Source organism: Aureobasidium subglaciale (genome assembly GCF_000721755.1).
Source record: "Aureobasidium subglaciale EXF-2481 unplaced genomic scaffold scaffold_2, whole genome shotgun sequence".
In the NCBI taxonomy this organism is placed as follows: Eukaryota; Fungi; Ascomycota; class Dothideomycetes; order Dothideales; family Saccotheciaceae; genus Aureobasidium; species Aureobasidium subglaciale.
The window spans coordinates 1171979-1189517 of NW_013566993.1; the positions used below are offsets into that span (position 1 = coordinate 1171979).

At 50.2% G+C, this 17539-nt stretch overlaps 11 protein-coding genes across 11 annotated transcripts; 6 read left to right on the forward strand and 5 right to left on the reverse strand.

Moving 5' to 3' along the window:
- Nucleotides 1–241: 241 nt before the first annotated feature.
- AUEXF2481DRAFT_36454 (uncharacterized protein) lies at nt 242–1200 on the forward strand. The gene has a single exon (XM_013492041.1). The coding sequence runs from the start codon at nt 380–382 to the stop codon at nt 1124–1126; it is 747 nt and encodes a 248-aa protein (XP_013347495.1). The 5' UTR covers nt 242–379; the 3' UTR covers nt 1127–1200.
- Nucleotides 1201–1254: 54 nt separating this feature from the next.
- AUEXF2481DRAFT_36456 (uncharacterized protein) lies at nt 1255–2881 on the reverse strand. Its single transcript, XM_013492042.1, has 2 exons — nt 2117–2881; nt 1255–2053 (listed from the first exon to the last, which is right to left on the reverse strand). Exons 1-2 carry the CDS (start codon nt 2763–2765, stop codon nt 1272–1274), a joined length of 1431 nt encoding a protein of 476 aa, XP_013347496.1. The 5' UTR covers nt 2766–2881; the 3' UTR covers nt 1255–1271.
- Nucleotides 2882–3054: 173 nt separating this feature from the next.
- Nucleotides 3055–5599, reverse strand: AUEXF2481DRAFT_1973 (uncharacterized protein; the record flags this gene model as incomplete). Its single annotated transcript, XM_013491789.1, has 2 exons — nt 3055–5502; nt 5552–5599. The coding sequence occupies 2 exons, from the start codon at nt 5597–5599 to the stop codon at nt 3055–3057; spliced, it is 2496 nt and encodes an 831-aa protein (XP_013347243.1).
- A 342-nt stretch (nt 5600–5941) lies between these two features.
- AUEXF2481DRAFT_45965 (uncharacterized protein) lies at nt 5942–7228 on the forward strand (the record flags this gene model as incomplete). Its single annotated transcript, XM_013492093.1, has 1 exon — nt 5942–7228. One exon carries the CDS (start codon nt 5942–5944, stop codon nt 7226–7228), a length of 1287 nt encoding a protein of 428 aa, XP_013347547.1.
- A 386-nt stretch (nt 7229–7614) lies between these two features.
- On the forward strand, nt 7615–8937 carry AUEXF2481DRAFT_402684 (uncharacterized protein). The gene is made up of 4 exons (XM_013492295.1): nt 7615–7763; nt 7811–8152; nt 8208–8508; nt 8557–8937. Exons 1-3 carry the CDS (start codon nt 7704–7706, stop codon nt 8490–8492), a joined length of 687 nt encoding a protein of 228 aa, XP_013347749.1. The 5' UTR covers nt 7615–7703; the 3' UTR covers nt 8493–8508; nt 8557–8937.
- A 530-nt stretch (nt 8938–9467) lies between these two features.
- On the forward strand, nt 9468–9974 carry AUEXF2481DRAFT_402703 (uncharacterized protein). Its single transcript, XM_013492296.1, has one exon. It carries the CDS (start codon nt 9550–9552, stop codon nt 9814–9816), a length of 267 nt encoding a protein of 88 aa, XP_013347750.1. The 5' UTR covers nt 9468–9549; the 3' UTR covers nt 9817–9974.
- Nucleotides 9975–10133: 159 nt separating this feature from the next.
- Nucleotides 10134–10388, forward strand: AUEXF2481DRAFT_36464 (uncharacterized protein; the record flags this gene model as incomplete). Its single annotated transcript, XM_013492043.1, has 1 exon — nt 10134–10388. The coding sequence occupies one exon, from the start codon at nt 10134–10136 to the stop codon at nt 10386–10388; it is 255 nt and encodes an 84-aa protein (XP_013347497.1).
- Nucleotides 10389–10873: 485 nt separating this feature from the next.
- AUEXF2481DRAFT_36465 (uncharacterized protein) lies at nt 10874–12590 on the forward strand. Its single transcript, XM_013492044.1, has 3 exons — nt 10874–11160; nt 11219–11386; nt 11443–12590. The coding sequence occupies exons 1-3, from the start codon at nt 11036–11038 to the stop codon at nt 12302–12304; spliced, it is 1155 nt and encodes a 384-aa protein (XP_013347498.1). The 5' UTR covers nt 10874–11035; the 3' UTR covers nt 12305–12590.
- A 106-nt stretch (nt 12591–12696) lies between these two features.
- AUEXF2481DRAFT_1977 (uncharacterized protein) lies at nt 12697–14319 on the reverse strand (the record flags this gene model as incomplete). Its single annotated transcript, XM_013491790.1, has 1 exon — nt 12697–14319. One exon carries the CDS (start codon nt 14317–14319, stop codon nt 12697–12699), a length of 1623 nt encoding a protein of 540 aa, XP_013347244.1.
- A 305-nt stretch (nt 14320–14624) lies between these two features.
- AUEXF2481DRAFT_26387 (uncharacterized protein) lies at nt 14625–15743 on the reverse strand (the record flags this gene model as incomplete). Its single annotated transcript, XM_013491920.1, has 1 exon — nt 14625–15743. One exon carries the CDS (start codon nt 15741–15743, stop codon nt 14625–14627), a length of 1119 nt encoding a protein of 372 aa, XP_013347374.1.
- Nucleotides 15744–15948: 205 nt separating this feature from the next.
- On the reverse strand, nt 15949–17156 carry AUEXF2481DRAFT_1979 (uncharacterized protein; the record flags this gene model as incomplete). Its single annotated transcript, XM_013491791.1, has 2 exons — nt 15949–16728; nt 16785–17156. The coding sequence occupies 2 exons, from the start codon at nt 17154–17156 to the stop codon at nt 15949–15951; spliced, it is 1152 nt and encodes a 383-aa protein (XP_013347245.1).
- Between the last annotated feature and the right edge of the window lie 383 nt (nt 17157–17539).

The window sequence follows — 17539 nt, forward strand, 5'->3', positions numbered from 1 at the left end:
ACCACCAGCCCTCGCTAACGGGTCAAACCCGATGGCCAAAATAAACATTCACGAGGGCGAAGGAAGATATAGATGATCGGGCGTGCAGGAGGCGTCAAGTGGCACCTAGGCTTTTGAGATTTCTCCACCAAAAATCGGCCTAGAGATGCATGCCAAGACCAATCTCTTCCCGATCCGTGTCCACGAATAGCTACAATGACTTTTTGCATTGCTTGACTCCGTATTTCTCAAAAGCTGTCGCCTGACGATGGAATCTGCTGCTGTCGATGATGTCGGCGGGGCTCAGGAAAAGGTATAAGATGGTGCTGCGCGCCAAAGGCTGAGGTGTTTGTTCAACACTACTCCTCCATCGCCTTCCTACGTCGTTCTATCTACTATTATGAAAACCGCAATCGCAACCGCAGCAGCTGCTGCTGCTATGCTATCTACCATGGCCAATGCTCAGGCATTCACCTTGAAAGCCCTTACTCCGGCTGGCACCAACAACATTCCCCTCGTTGCATGGAACGGCATGTTTATCGGTGCCTACCCCGGCAACAGAACTACCGCAACCTGCCCATCCTACGACCCTAACTGCCCAGGAAAAGATACCACCATCTTCTCTGGACCTGTTCTTGGCAAGGAGCCAACTCAACTGTGGCTGGGTATCTTGCAGCAGGGCGGTCAAAGAGTTTACATGCACGAACCTACTGGAGCACTCGAAGAACGTGCAGGCTACGGCCAGTTGATCAGTTACACGGCGGCAGGCAACGACGAGTCCGCCAACGTCCCTATGGTCGACAAGTTCGAGGATCTCTTCAACATCATCGAGTATCCTGATGTCAGCAAGGGAACCTACGGTGCAAAGGAAGGCGATCTCGTCCTGGCTCATGGCCCCAACAACGACACTTCCTTCAATTTCTGCACCGAGACCATCTTTGCTGAGGGCACCAACTATGGCGGCTACACTTCGATTTTGTCGACCATCGGCAAATACTGCTCGCCTATCAATGTTGGCGTTGAATACACCACTGTGGATGCTCCGCAGTTCTACAACTGTGAGGGCTGCGAGTACAGAAGCAAGAATGGACCTGCCTGCGAGCCTCCCTTCTGTGGTAGTATCAAGAAGAGATACCAATGGCTCTAAAACTGCTAGGTAACTACTTACTGGACAGAAATTGGGTCAATCGAGTTTGCAAGATCTGATGAGCAGTCATTTCAGTATGTGAGTTGACTTCGCTGCTCTATCTCATGTATGAATGTAACGATAAATAGCCAAAATCCAGACAAACCTACCACTCGTGATATCTCACCACCCCGTCCTCTCCCAAAATCTTGTTCCACGCCTGACTCAATTCACCACTCATACACCATTCCTTCGGCCCACTCCAGTAAAGCCTCTTCTTGCCCAAATTGTTCTCAGCATCATTGTCATCATCTTCATCGTCAAACAAAGCCTCCACACTACCAATCCTCTCCCCAGTCTGAAGATACCAAACCCCAAACCTCTGGTCCTCGACCCAGTGATCCAAATCCACAAACGCAGAAAATGACTTCAACACCGGCATCTTCGCAACAGCTTTCACCATCACAAGCAACAAGTCATCTAGCTCTTCTGTTGGCCAAATAGGATATCTCTCAGCCTCCTCAACCTCTCTATCATAGATGACGACAAGCTTCGTCTTTCCCTCATCGTTTCTGGGGGTGTTGTTCCTCACTCTCTCTCTTGCACGAAATCTGGTCAAGCCATCTAACCACCAACCTCCCTCTGCAGCCATGGGATTTATGCCGATTTTGTATCTTTCTAGTGTCGGCCAATGTAGCTCTGTTGTTTCATCCTCCATCGGCCAGAATAGCTGTGATGAGATGATCATGTTCTCGAGACTGACTTCTTGCATGCCCTGTGATAAGTTGCGAAGCGATTGAGATAGATAATCCCTTTGATCGAAAGGCAGAAGGATGCTCGGGACAACATCATCGTGACCAGGCGGTGTTTTTGAAGCTGTAAACGACAACTCCAATTTCTTGAGCAAAGGGTTATGTTTTTGCAGCATGATGAGTTGTGCTGCTAGATCTAGATTTACCGTTTAGTGGAATCTGAGAAAGTGCATGGACGACAGGGCGCTTCGTTACTTACCAACTCGATTCTGCACTCTCACTACATCATCGGATCTGCCTCCTGTTCTTTCGCTAAAGATAAGCCAGTCAATATGTTGCAGCCCTGGTAATCTTGACGCGAGACCAATAACCGTCTGTGTCGGCGTGATGGCATGATTTCTGAAGACGAATTTCTTCACACACTCCACCCTCGCCAAAGTCTCTGGCTCAAGGAATTTCGGTTCCGTACGCAGAGGAGACATACCATGATCCCCGTGTGCATGAATAATAATGTACAAATCCACCCTTTCCTCGGCTCTCCATCCCTCCAAGCTCTGGAACAAAGCCCGAGTACTTGTGGTCAATGTCTCATCATTACGCCTACTCTCCTCTGCTCTTTCAGAAATCGCAACTTCACTCCAACATTTCCTCGTCTCACTCGTCGAGTAGATTCTCAGAAAAATTTGTCGCAGCATTCGTCTTCTCGGCTCATTCTCGAAACAAGTCGCAAAAGTAGTGATTTCATCATTTGTAATTCGTATACAGCTGAACGAATTCGCTTCTACCACTTGTTGCCATTTCTTGCTGATTGTGGCATAAGGTGAAAGTCGTGGTTTGGAGTAGTTTGGACGATCTTCTGCCGCGTAATCGATGATCTTTGATATCAGAATGGGACGTAGGTCGTCCATTGTTTTGGTCTCATCCGAGATGTCTTGATCTGATGTACTTGTAAGAAGCAGAGTCGAGGGGGGTTTATCGCTCGCTGGGATTACGAGTATGCGATCACGAGGCGTCTTTGTTGATCCTTCGCGCCAAAGTCAATGAGGCTCAAAAAGATACGGCCGTGGACCATCGATAAAGTTGAAAAATGCGCTTTCGCATTCTGTTTCGAAATATATCATATCATCTACATCAGGTTGTTCCAATCCATTTAGACGCCAAAGTCCCTTTTGTACAGTTCTCAAAATCATAAAAACTCTAGATCTTGGAAGCGGCAGCCAACTCCTTGCCAACCCACTTCTCCAAACCACCTCTAGCAATGATATCTTGTACATTCGGCGGCAGTTCCCCGACTTTCTGGTTCCAGCTCTTGCCGTCGGGTCCCTCCTGCACAATGACTTGACTGCGTCTGACGTCCCATGTGAAGGTCCAGCCCGTTCTCCTTGTCAGCTTCTTCTCTTGACTGGGTACTGAGGTAGGTGCTGGCGGCGGCGAGTCGAGAGATTGTTCATTCTGGCTAGGTTCGGTGACTGGCTTGGTACCATCTTGTGCTGCGGCGGGAGTATCGAAAGTCTCGCGCAGACGTTGGATCAAGCGAGGGACCTCGACACCCATCAAAGCATTGTTGATGGAGTTTCTGCTGAAGATGTTGCCGAAGCTACCAGCGACAACCATGGGAATCTTCTTGGCGAGGATGGCAGTTGCGGCCTGCTCTCTGGAACTACCACAGCCAAAGTTGAAGCCTGCGACAAGAATGTCTCCTTCCTTGGCGATGTTGGCGAACTCAGTATCGTAGTTCTCCATGACGACAGTGGCCATGCGCTCAGGAGATGACGAAAACGCATCATCGTAGGTATACTTTCCAGGGTAGATACCGTCGGTGTTGATGTTGTCGCCGTTGCACCAGACAATCTCGCCAGTGACCTTTTCAGGGAAACCAGGGAGGATGTCGGTGAGCTTCTCGTCACCGGAAGGAGCAGCCTCATCTGCGGCACCGAGTTCCTTCTCACTAGACTGGATGACCTCTTCAGCTTGGCGGACAAGCATGTCAAGTGCGTCTTCGATGCTGATCATGCGCTGGTCTTCTGGGACACCATCACCTTCGCCACGGATGACACCGTTCCAGCCTTCGGGCTTTTGGTAGGTGCCAGGTCCAGCAATCTTACCTTGGAGGGCAGAAGCAGCGACTACCTCGGGACTGGCAAGGTAAGCCTTTGCATCAGTGCTACCCATGCGACCCTTGAAGTTACGGTTGGATGCACTGATGCCGACCTCACCAGGCTCAAGAAGACCCGTGCCGAGACCGATGCAAGGACCGCAACCAGAAGGAAGAGCTTGCGCACCAGCGTCGAGCAGAACTTGCCAGTCACCCTGCTCCTCAGCAGCGCGTTGCTCGGGAAGAGAGGCAGCGGCAATGTAGAAGTTGACGTGAGAAGGAATCTTGGGGATGACGCCGTCGTTAGTCTCGGCGGCATCCTTGAAGACCTTGGCAGCAGCAGCAATATCCGAACGACGACTGTTCGTGCAAGAGACGAGGTAGGCCTTGTTGACCTTGATGTCCTGTGCGTTGAGCTCGTTTAGGGGGGTGGCAACCTTGACACTGTTGGGGCCAGAGACGTAGGGGCAGAGAGACTCAAGATCGAGGAAGAGTTCCTTTGCGTACTTTGCGTTTTTATCAGCAGTCAGGGGCTTCTCAAACAGGGCATCGAGTCTTTGGTGGTTGAAGCGAGTAGCAGTCTTAGACGAGGTCAGGGCGGCGTCTTCGTAAAGAGCAGCCTCAGTGGCCTTCGAGCGCAGCCAGCCTTGAAGGACGTTATCGATGGGGAAGAGACCAGAGAGAGCACCCCATTCGGTAGTCATGTTGGCAATGGCAAGACGGTCGTCAATAGGGAGAGAGTGCATGGTGTCGGGAGAGCCGGTGAACTCGATGGCGTGGTTGAGGACCTCATCGTTGTTGAATAGACCAGCCAGGGCGACAATCACATCCTTACCAGTGACACCAGCAGGGAGCATACCCTTCAGCGTGACCTTTGCGACAGGGGGAATCTGCCACCAAGTACGACCAGTAGCCCAGATGGAGGCAGCGTCGGTACGGACGACAGGAGTTCCGAGACAGCCAATGCCTCCGTACATGTTTGTGTGGGAGTCGGAAGCAACACAGAGAGTGCCAGGCCAGGCATAGCCCTCTTCAACCATGATCTGGTGACCAATACCACGACCAGCAGGGTAGAAGTCGACACCCTGGTTCTTTGCAAAGTCCTCGATCTGACGGTACTTCTGTAGGTTCTTTTCCGTCTTGTTCTGTACGTCGTGATCGAGGGTCATGACAATCTGCTTGGGGTCGTGGATTTTTGTGGCGCCAATGGACATGAACTTTGTCGCGACGGGCCATGAGTTGTCGTGCGTCATGCATTGTTGGGGTGAAAGGGTGACATAGTCGCCGGATTGAACAAACTTGTCCTCGGCGAGACCGAGACTGTGACGCTGAACAATCTTCTCGGTCAAGGTCTGAGGCACTTCGACGGGCTGTGGAGCATTGAGGTAGTCGGAGATACCGGGCTGTTCGAGGAGCGAAGGGAAGACATCTGGGGACGAGGCATTTCGTAAGGGTGTTGATGTTGTGTAGAGTCTGGGACGGAGGGTGAGTTGTGAAGCTGCGACGGACGCTCTAAGGGCAGGGCGACGAGTGCTGAGTCTGGCAGTGGCCTGGTATAGCGTCAGTCGGTGGTATAGGCTCAAGCTTCACTCAACTCACCAAACGCAGTCTCGCGCCGGAAGCCGCATTCAGTCGGAGGATCGGCATTCTCGAGAATGTGGAATTATGGACTGCCTGTGCAGCAGCAGATCAAGCAAGAACGATACACCCCTCACACAGATGGGTCGGCAGGTGCAAGAGACGGCAGCGACGGGGACAATAATTTGGGCATAGACGGCCAATCACCAAACAGTCATTGGTACGCATTTTGTGCCGGCTCCGATATCGCGCGCACAAAATTGTGCTGTCGCGCAACAAGTGCGGCGAGCTGTGCCTTCCCCGACGTTTCGTCATTGTATTACATTTTATTGCCCGCTGTGACTCAATTGTTTTCAATTCTCTACCCAGCATATTCTGTCTCCTATCCTGACATATCTCACAACATACACCATGCCATCCCGTGAAGAGACTAGCTATTTTGGCGCCGGCCCAGCTCCTTTGCCAACAGCGGTATTAAGGCAGGCTTCGAAAGTCATCCTCAATTACAACGACGCTGGAATCGGCATCACGGAAATCTCGCATCGTTCGGCTGACGCAGAGAAGATCCTCGAGGACACCAAATCTGCATTGGCAACACTCCTCGACATCCCCACACAAGAAGGTCCCGATGGCTACAAGATCATCTTCCTGCAAGGTGGTGGCTCGGGTGAATTCAGCGCTTCCGTATACCACATGACGGCCCTCTGGGTCGAGAAGAGAAGACAAAAGATTGTGCAAGAGCTTGGTCCAGAAGACGAGACAAAGGTGTTTGATGCTTTGAGAAAAGCCGTCGACCAAGAGTTCAAGCTGGACTACCTGGTCACTGGAAGCTGGTCGTTGAAGGCCAGCCAAGAAGCCGCCAGACTCATTGGCGCAAACCACGTCAATGTAGCTGTAGACAGCCGTAAGGACAACAATGGCAAATTCGGCACAATCCCTAACGAATCGACATGGTCATTGACTCCGAACCCCGCCCACAGCGGTATGGTCTACTACTGCGACAACGAGACGGTCGACGGTGTCGAGTTCCCTGCCTTCCCCGCCATCGACTCCGACAAGTACCAAGTCATCGCAGACATGTCCTCCAACTTCCTCAGCCGCAAGGTCGATGTCAGAAGACATGCTGCCATCTTCGGTGGTGCTCAAAAGAACGTCGGTACCACAGGTATCACCATCGCTATCATCAAGAACTCTCTCCTCACACAGCTCGCAAAGCCCGACCTCTTGCGCAAGTTGAATCTGCCTGTTGGTCCCGTTGTCCTGGACTGGCCCACCATTGTAAAGAACAACTCCCTCTACAACACCCTCCCCATCTTTGATGTCTGGATAGCCGGCCAGGTCATGCAACTATTGATCTCCAAGGCCTCCACTGACGGACCCAAGATCGCAACACAACAGTCCGAGTCTGAGAAGAAGGCTGCGCTCCTCTATGGCATCTTGGACAAATACCCCGTTTTCCACGTCGTCCCAGACAAGTCTGTTCGCAGCAAGATGAACATTTGCTTCCGCATTGGCAGCGAGAACGACAGAGATGACAAGGAGAAGAAATTCCTGGCCGGTGCGAACGAGAGACTCTTGCTCGGATGTAAGGGTCACCGCAGCGTGGGTGGTTGCAGAATTAGCAACTACAACGCCGTCAGCGTTGAAAAGGTTGAGAAGCTCGCGAAATGGCTCGAAGAGTTTGCCCAGCAGCAATAAAGTTCTTGATGTGTGTTTCCAGGAAACCTGCCAAAAGCTCAAATAGACCAATGCGTTGACCATACGAATTTCTTCAAATCATACAAACCATCCTGAAACCCTTTGAATGCGTTGAACACAGGGTTGATGACACTCATGTTTCGCACGCAGAGAGCTTCGGCGTCGAAATGTTGGGAAGACAGTCTGTTCAGGTCTGCTTGATAGCGAAGTCTCACAGGCCATAGGTCGTGCACGAACGGGAGGTTTCCCCATGACTTCTTGCATCAAAACTCTATCAATGTTCATGTAGAGAGGCATTCACATGTGCTGGCAGGGTTGCCCCCGCGGTGTACTAGGAGTTGAACACTTCGGGACCTCGGCTCAAACTGTCGGTCGTACTGCTTTACTGCTCACCACGCCCATTCAACTACAAGACTTACTTTACTCTCTCACACGTACATAAGCTGCCCGACAATATAAGTGGGCAACTCATACGATGCCTCCATCAGTCCCTTCGCACGTCTTCAACGCGTTGAAGCGGTTCACTTCGTGCGATGTTCGTTGCTTGCACGTCAACCTTGTCATACAGCTAACCACGGTCAGGTCGGCGATGCTCTTATCAAATTGAATGTCAAATATGGTGGCTACCTTCACGGCATCAAGATGTTTTCCCCTCTCCAACAAGCTGGCGAGAGGAAGATCTTTGGACCTGCCTATACCGTGCAGATGGTAGACTCCAACGACACAACATCTCCAAAGCCATCACAACACTTTGTTGACGGTGTGACGAAAGATTCGGTGGTGTTTATCTCGCAGCCAAAGAACTTCTACTCGGCGTGTTGGGGTGGGCTGATGTCTACGAGAGCTAAGCATCTTGGTGCTCAGGGTGTGGTGATTGATGGCAGCTTCAGGGACTTGAACGAACACCGAGAGATGGACTTTCCAGTCAGTCTTTTGCTTGTCTCCAGAAGATCGTCCGTCACGATACTGATACAAGCAGGTCTTTGCTCAAGGAACATCGGCACTTGGATCCAACACTTTCACCAGAGCTTCCGCCCTCAATGTTCCCGTCCAGTTTACATCTCCTACACAAACACGGCCATTGACCATCAATCCTGGCGACTTGATTCTGGCCGATCTGGATGGAGTAGTTGTTCTTCCAGCCGAACATGCCGAAAAGTGTCTGGAGATCTGCGAAGAGAGATTCAAGATTGATGAGCAAACCATGGCCGCTCTACGAGCTGGAGAACCCATGGGCCCAACTCTTGCTCGTTTGAGAAAGTAGAAGCATACGTACATAGGTATATGTCTCTCCATCGCTTGACCTTACAAATGCTAAGCCATTATAGATGAGTGCTCTGACCAACACCATGTTACAGCGTCATAGAGTTGAGGGAGAAAATACTCATGCGACACATCTTGACACCGTAGTGATACCTTTGAGAAGTCGGAAACGAGATTTCGACGCAGTAACTCTTGGTCATAGCCGTGTCTTGTATATTAGGCTCACTATAACACCATCAGGCCTCCGGCTATTACCGACACATGAGCCTCGGTAGTGGTGATCTCCTGAACTGCAAAGTTTGGTCAATAGGTAGGAGGACCGTCACGCATGTCTCAAATCCGAATTGGTATGCAAGAAGACTGCGCATGATGCTCTCATAGCTTCGAGAATCTATCTTTCAGTCGCACACCCACTACGCTCTCCCTTGAGGTCATCAGCTTCCAAGATCGAGAATCTCGCCCTGCGGCGCCTGGGCCATGCGGACGGCGATGATGCGGAATAACACTACAAACACAGTACCCATGCGCACAGTGCACGCTCTCGATATGATGGCCCTTAGCAGTCTTGTTTTTGCCGAGGTCAAGAATGTTCTATCTTTCCTTTGCATTTAGCCCTCGTTCTTCTTATCCACTGTATACTCACTCGATTCGTACATGGCAAGCACAACAACATCTGGAGATCTACAACTGGCAGCAGCTGCTGCAGGTTTCTCTCTCGGCTTCGGATAGTTGACCGTGATACGAGCTCATAAGCAGACGAGGGCAAATAGGGCCCCGGCGAGGAGTATGTATATTTACATGCTTTGAGGGTGGAGATTCTGGCAAACCTTATACTTGGAACCATGACATGGCTTTATCTCAAAGATGTTGTCAAGACTACGTGAGTTCGATACCATGATTTGTTTCCTTCTTCGACTTCAAGATCTATGGCAGCTAGACACGTCGTCACAAGCTCTTGTGACCCATCTTTATCTGATATACATTCTCGCTAACGAACTCCTAGACCGACCTTGCTCTCCTTCATCCTCGTCTTCTACGCCCTCAAAGTACAACTCCTCATGCAAATCATCATAAACCGCATCGCCGTAATCGCCGAACGAAGACCTGTAGCCACAAAGCTAAAGATTGCAACTGCCGTCATAATCTCATGCATCAATATTGCTGTCTTTTGCAGCTTTATACCATCACATATGATGCCTCCAGTCAATCAGACTTTTGTCAATATCAATAGGCATTGGGATAGGCTGTCGAAAGTGTTGATTATGCTACTTTATGTATGTTGTGAGGGCGAGGTTGGTCGAGTATCATGGTTTGAGGAAGTATAAGCCATTGGTTGGGTATTATACGAGATTGGGTCTGGTGTCGGTAGCTATGGATGTATGCTTGCCCTGTCATGCCGTATTGAGGACTCATTCACTAATAGCTGCATAGGTCATGCTTATCGGACTCATGTCCTTGAGAAACCATACTCTGTTTGTGCAGTTCCATCCTGTTGGATGTAAGTATATCTCATCGACGACACTGTGAGGGAGGACGCTAATCCACTTTGGCAGACATGGTAAGACTGAACATCGAAAATGAGTGTACACAAACCGCCCATCCACTCTCACCATCCCACCACTAACCTACTTTCCAACCACAGATGGCAGACATGATAGTAAAAGTAGCCGGAACCTCTGAGAACGACGTCCGCCCAAAACCCTCCTTCCTAAAACCGTGCCCAGAACGCTCTCATCACCAACACACTCTACAAGAAAACGACGATATACACATATTGAACCCAAGAATTACTGCTATGATAGCGCACTTGCAATTCGATGATTTGCAAAGAGAAGAGATCGAGGCGATCTCGAGGCAGAGGGACGTGCAAGTTTTTTTGTTGGAGAGATTCGGATAGTGATTTTAGCAATGGAAGTGGAGAGCAGGGAAAAGAGAGGGTGGGATAGAGAAGCGGGGTCTTTTGAGTCGCAGATACCGTTAAAGGAGATTGGTAGGACGAGGGTTGCTTGATGGGAGCTGACTCTTTTTCTGCAATCGTGATGATGTCGGATAGAAGGTTTGCGCTTACTATTCAAACCTACTCAAGCTGCTGGTAACGACTGGAGAGTAGGTTTCTGATATGGATATACACATAGCTCTTCCAATCGTTCAAAGTATGAGTCAGAGAGCTCTCTTCATGGTGATGGCTGCCCTGGCGGACGTCCACGTGGGCAGATATGGCCAGACGACATTTGTTTGACTTCGTATGACAGAGATCATTTCACGCGACGCACCTGGGTTTTAGTCTCCAATCTCCACAATTATTGCTTTCTCCCAACTAGAATTTACGAAGGTTCACGGAGATGTGTTCGCAGATCGATCTTAAGCTCTTTCATAACTCCGGCATACTGGAGATAGAGCTTAGCCCCGCGACATTTCCATCCACGTCATTCATGAAGAAGGTATAAGTAGGAAGAGCTGCCTGCCAGTGTCTGAGGAATAGTTCAAAATCATCCTCTTCCTCTATCAAACAAGCAATTGAGAAAATCTTTTTCCCCCCCCAAAATGTCTTTCTTCGACCCTGCTCCCAAGCCAAAGAGCTTGCTCGGCTACCACAGAGTCCTCGCACCTACTGCAGGTATCAAATGTTCTCCTCTATGTCTTGGAGCCATGAACTTTGGCGCTGGATGGTATGAACTCTCCACTGACCTCATTCCGGATACCATCGGCTGACAGCAGCTCTCATAGGAAGGACATTATGGGAGAGTGTGACAAGGACACCAGTTTCGCTGTCCTCGACGCCTTCTTTGACCTCGGCGGTAACTTTGTCGACACGGCCAACGCGTATCAATGCGAAGAGTCTGAAGAGTGGATTGGCGAGTGGATGGAGAAGAAGAAGAATCGTGATCAGATGGTGTATGTATCATCGTTTTTCTCCACTTTACTTCTTCAGCTGACTGATCTTTCTTCAGCATTGCGACCAAATACACCACTGGGTACCGCAGTCACGCCCGTGATGCCGAACCCCTTCAGTCAAACTTTGTCGGCAACTCCTTCAAGAGCATGCACATCTCTGTCAACCGCTCGTTGAAGAAGTTGCGTACCGACTACATCGATCTCCTCTACGTGCACTGGTGGGATTTCACCACCAGTGTCGAGGAAGTAATGCATGGCCTAAACGCCCTCATCACAGCCGGAAAGGTCCTCTATCTCGGTGTATCCGATACCCCAGCTTGGGTAGTCGTAAAAGCAAACGACTACGCTCGCGCCCACGGTCTTCGCCCTTTCTCAGTCTACCAAGGAAAATGGAATGCCTCCTACCGCGACATGGAGAGAGAAATTATCCCCATGTGTGTAGATCAAGGCATGGCTCTTGCACCCTGGGGTCCTTTAGGTCAAGGCAAATTCAAGACCAAGGAAGCTCGCAGTAAAGAGCATGAAGGCTCTGCTCGTGCATCTCAGTCTAGCGAGACTGAACATGCCATTTCGGATGCTCTGGAGAAGGTGGCGGACAAGTACAAGGCTACTATGCATGGTGTTGCTCTGGCATATGTCATGCACAAGACTCCCAATGTCTTCCCCATCGTCGGCCAGCGTAAAGTCGAGCATCTCAAGGCTAATGTGGAGGCTTTGAGTATCAGACTTACTCAAGAGGATATCAAGGAGATCGAAGGAGCCGCTCCCTTTGATCCAGGATTCCCGCATACCTTTTTGTTCAACGACAAGTGGGACGTTACGAACAATACTGCGGCAGATGTCAGACTTACTGGTCTTGCGGCGAGGATTGACGCTCCCCCTTCGCAGAAGCCTATCCAACCTCGCTCTGAGGTGTAGGAGAGCTAGATAGAATCATACAGTTTCAATCATAAAAATATCAGTCTCCCTTCTGCCATTCCACAACGCGATCAAATATAGCACCATATATTTCTCACTGAGAGTATCCATACAGAGGAGCTTAGTACATGTTGTTTTCTCGTTCATAGATCGCCACAGCCATGAATGCTTGTGATCAGCAGACTGTCGGCAGGCACAACGATATTCCACATCATAAAGTCGTTCCTGGAGAAAACAACCATCTTATAAGATCTTGGCAGCTCATATCTGCAATCAAAAACAACACTGTGCCTTCCGACAACCTCATTTTCGATCGAAAGCAGCACGGAATGTATGAGAAAAAGCTGTTCCAATACCTTCGAGTGCGATGTTATAATCTGTGCTGTTTTAACTCATTCTAATCCACCATCTATTTTCCGACTTCCCCCACTCCCATCCCCATCTCCATCGTCATCAACCTCCTTTTCTTTCCCTCCTTGTGTCCCAATAGTCAAAAACACCGCAAAAACAATAGACAACCCCGATGCTGCAGTAGCGAACCAGAAAACTGCAGAATAAGGTTTAGTCTCCACATCCCAATACCCTCCCTCTTTCGCACTTCTCCCTACAGCATTAAACACCGCCGTGCCAATGCCAAACCCCACAGACTGACAAAGCTTCGTAATAGTTTGGACAATAGAGCCAGCGATGGATTGTTGATGCACAGGCATAGAAGAAGCAACGTAAAGATTCGCGACGTTGAACTCCAAGTCAGCGCCAACGACTGCGAGGAGGAAGGATGGGAAGCAAAAGGCCCAGTAGGAAGAATGGACTGTGTTTACGGCGATGAGGGAGAAGGCTAGCAAGTAGCCGAAACAGCCAGTGAGCATGAGGGTTTTATTGCTGATTCTGTGCATGATTACTGCTGCGATGATATTGACGATGATTCCCATGATGGCCATGGGAAGTAAATGCACCGCAGTGGTAAGAGGTGACCATTTCCAGACTTCTTGGAAGTATAGGGCGAGGAAGAATTCGGCCACGTTAAAGGACATCATGCCGAGGAGTAAGACGATCATGAGAAGTGAAAAGTTCTTGTCGAACCAGATGGACATGGGGACCAAGGGGTGAGGGTAGTAGTTCTCCCAGAAAACGAAAGCAACGATGAGGAGAGCGCCGACGATCAACATGGCGATGATGTAGCTTGTTCTCCAGCCTTGAGGTGCTGTATCGCCTGATGAAAGTGCTGCACAGAACATGCCTACTCCAGCAATGGTGAGCACGACTCCAATGGGATCAAGCTTCTTGAAGGTTTCCCAAGTAAAAGGCTCCTTGGGTGTCGTGTCCTTTGGTACCGTGAACATAGCCAGAATACTGAAAACGAGATAAATGATAGCCAAGAGAAAGAAACTGGCCCTCCAGTTGAAGAGGTCGCTAGCGATTCCAGAGAAGATTGTGCCAATGACGAAACCAAGCGGGTTACCGGCGGAGAAACAAGCGAATGCCGCATTCTTCCGTTTCGATGGCTTTTCATAGATGGTTCCAAGAAGACCCTGAGCGGGAGGCACAGAAGCGGCCGTCGTTAGTCCCATCATGCCGTTCAGCACGTCCAATACAATAGGTGTCTTTGAGAATCCAGCAGCGAGCGAGAAGACAGCGAAGATAAACAGTGAGCCGACGAACATTGACTTGCGTCCGAAGCAATCAGCCAATTTGCCGAATAGTAGCAAGAATGCACCACCAGCCAACGTATTGGCCGAGCTCATCCAGGTGATCTCTGCTGTAGTCATACCCAGATCTGCTCCAACAGAAGCTGAAATGACGGAAACGGCGCCACTGAGGAAAGCGCCCATCGCGATGGCCATCGTCGCTGTCAAAACAAACAACACTTCCTGTATTGTCGATTTGAAGCATGCTGGGCGACCTTCAGGGTTCGCAATCTCGACTGCACAAGGTACAACTCCTTTTTCATCGACCATGTTATTCACAGCAGAAGCAGGCGCTACCGGTGCAGCGGCCATCTCAACTGTTGCCATGTCGTCTCAATTTGATAATGAGTGGAAGAATCTGAATTGATGCATTGATGGATCGAGAAGAGAAGCAAGAGTCATGGACCAAAAAAAGCTCAAGATGCTCTAAGCAAAACGGTTGCAAATGCTTGATAAGGTTGGCGGAATACTCCCGTGGGGAAGAGCAAGCAAAGGTGGCGGGGCTGCGGCAAGGCAAAGCGGCAAGATCAACCCTTTAGGTGTGCTCAATCGGGTAGATTTATCCGTAAATTTGGTGATTGTACGCGAGACGTCCCAATGCACGTGGAATGGTTGGAGTGGTCCTTAGAAAATTACAGCTTGACGACTTGCCAGTCCTTGAGATCCATGTGTGAAAGTGCGCCGCCCAGAGGACCTTGAACTTCTCGTCCATTCAGCCATTGCTTGGGGCCAGCCCAATGATTGATGAAGCCTTCAGGTCCAGAAACGAGGATGATTTTCTTGCCCTTACTGACACTGGCAGGTTCGTTTGAGGTTTGAGCGACTGCCTTGCGCACGATCTGTGGCTGGATGTATGTGTTTTCCTCGTCGACAAAGTAGTCAACGGTAAGCGCCTTGTTCGCCTGCTTGAGCGAATCCAGTTGTTTTACGATCAAGCTCTTGTCGCTGCCGGACGCGTCACGAGGTTGTGGAGTGTTGGCGAAGAAGTCCTTCAAGCTAGCGTACCAGCCTGGTGTGTATGGATCATCACTTTGACCTCCGACACAGTCTTCTCTTGATCTGTTTGCCCACAGTACTGAGATACGAACCTTGTCACCAAGAGCGTATGCTACCTGGATGGCTGGCGCGACACCAGTACCTCCAGCCAAGAAGACGATTTGGTCAACATTTTCTGGCAACTCGTATTCGATGGCCGGACCTCTTATTTCGACATCAGCGCCTTGGGGTCGTCTGTGTAGGTATCCTGAAACCTCGCCTCTTCTCTCTTTCCGGACCAACAGACGCAGAACATCCGAGTCCGAGGCATCAAGCGGCGGTAGAGGAGTATATGCTCTTGCAATCTGGAGTTGTGGCTGTTTGATGTCGATACTCCAGACTCCCTTCTTCCACCATTGATCGAACGTACCGAACGGGATGTGCGATTGTGAGAGGGTAAAGATGGCGCTGGTGGACGAGACGGTCTCTTTGTTGGTCAAGGCGAATGGCGTAAAGGTCAAGTCGTTGAGAGACTCTGGCGATGAGAAGGACAAGATATTGAAGTGCGAGTTCAAGAACCAGCCAGTTCCAAAGAAGAAGAGACCGGTTGCAAAGCCTCGGATTGAGCTGCGTTTCGCCTTGATGGGTGCATTGTGGACATTGCTCGTCGTGTGTTGTTTGATTGCAAAGTCTCTGCGGAGGATCAGGTATTGATTCGACGTCAGGGTTCGAGGTCTGATTGAGGATTGAAATCCAGGACGAGTGATACAGCGCATGGTGAGTCGAGTATGTGACTTGTCAGAAAGTCGATTGCTCAAAAGTCCGAAGCCTGGATTGTCGGCCGCCAAGCTTCACATGTCAATGACGATGACATGCTTGTATCCAGGCCGTCGGACAAGTCGAAATGTGCCAACATCTCAAGAGATATATATCCAGATTTCAACACATCGTAATCGTACATGGTATACAGAATCTACCACTCTAGTCGAGTCTCAAGATCTCGCCGCCCTCACGAATGCCTCCTCTAAAGTGACTTTTGATAACCTTGCCGTCAATCAATGTCTTGCCGACAATACCCTCGACATGCTGAGGCTCCACTCTGCCATACCAGATCCCACAGCCTGCAAGAGGGTTGGTCTTGAAACTAGGAGGAATGTATACAATCACATTTCCAGCCCACTTGTGTCCTCCAATGTGTGAAATTTGTGCCACTCTTGCTGCCGGTTGGTATTCTTCGATCGAGTAGTCAGGCTGAACCGTGTCGTGAGGAGGAGCATCGCGGATGATAGGGATGTTCTGTCTCGCCAACTTGTCCTCAAATTCCGCCTGCAGCACGGGGCCCATCTTTCCGCATCTTTCATCGCGTCCGCCGTGGCCGCAGATCAAGACGACTATCTCGTGTACCGGACGAGCACCGGAGAATTGTTTGCGCATCTCTGGTTCGTGGAGAAGGGTGTTCTTTTGTGCTCTCGTCAAGCGTTCGTGTGACGCGTGTAGCGCAGGAGGAAGAACGAATGCCTTGACAAAGGCTTCCACACCACTGTCGTCGGTGGGAATGCTGGGAACATATTGGAAGCTAGGGAAAAGGAAGGCTGATGCAGGCGCTGCGTTAGCCTTCTCCTGAGGGACAATGTCTGGGTCCGAGCCAGCTTTGGCGGCCGGTACCGTGTTGGCATTTCGTGCAGGTTGAGTCGAAGGCTCGGCGACCTCGAATGGAGTCGGTAGGATGGAGGAGTTGGTGACGGATACGTTGTGGTATGGCTGTGGGCAATCGAGTCAGCTACGCGTTTCATGAGGGGGGCGAAATGGCCGCATACATCTGAGAACTTGCCCTTGGGGCCAATCATTCTGGCCAACTGATTCACAAGTACACTGTCATCGTCCTCTTGTATTCTGCTCTTCCAATCCGTGCGTCCTGTTGAAATGAGAACCTGCTCAGCATATGCCGGCATGGTGCCATTGAGCTTGGTTTCGCGGTCGATATCCAGTCCTGCTGGTGTCTCTCCACACTGACATGTCGGCGAGGGGCATTCATCTAGCGTGGGAATATTCCAGTGTTCATGTGTTGGCGGCGGTTGAGCGATGGGTACAGTGTATGTTGCTCGTGATGCGCTGCGGTATTGCGATGTCCATAGTGATGTTCTTGGGATGCGTGACACGATCTTGGCTCCTCTGAATATTAAGTCCATCGTGTGGTATTGCTGTGAAGTTGTGGAAGAAACATGGAAATCGACATGATTCTTGACATGATCAAGAAGTAGCAAACGTCATGGCATGGTCAGCATCGTGATGGAATCCACTCCTCGGCCGACCCGCCTCCGTCATCTCCGACTTTCCATCATCACCATCAAGGTAATCAGAACTATGTGACATTTCTGTTGTTGCATACTAACAAGACTATCATAGCAGGGCAGATGATGCAGACAATACAGACTAAACACCTCTTAGGACGTCCTTCTCAAGCTCCTGCGCGCTGGATCTTCTCCTTCCCTTTTCGTCTATCCACTGCTTGCATGCATTCTCAAAGCTTTCCATAGGTTTCCGTCTCAACAAGTCCAACCTCATCACCGTC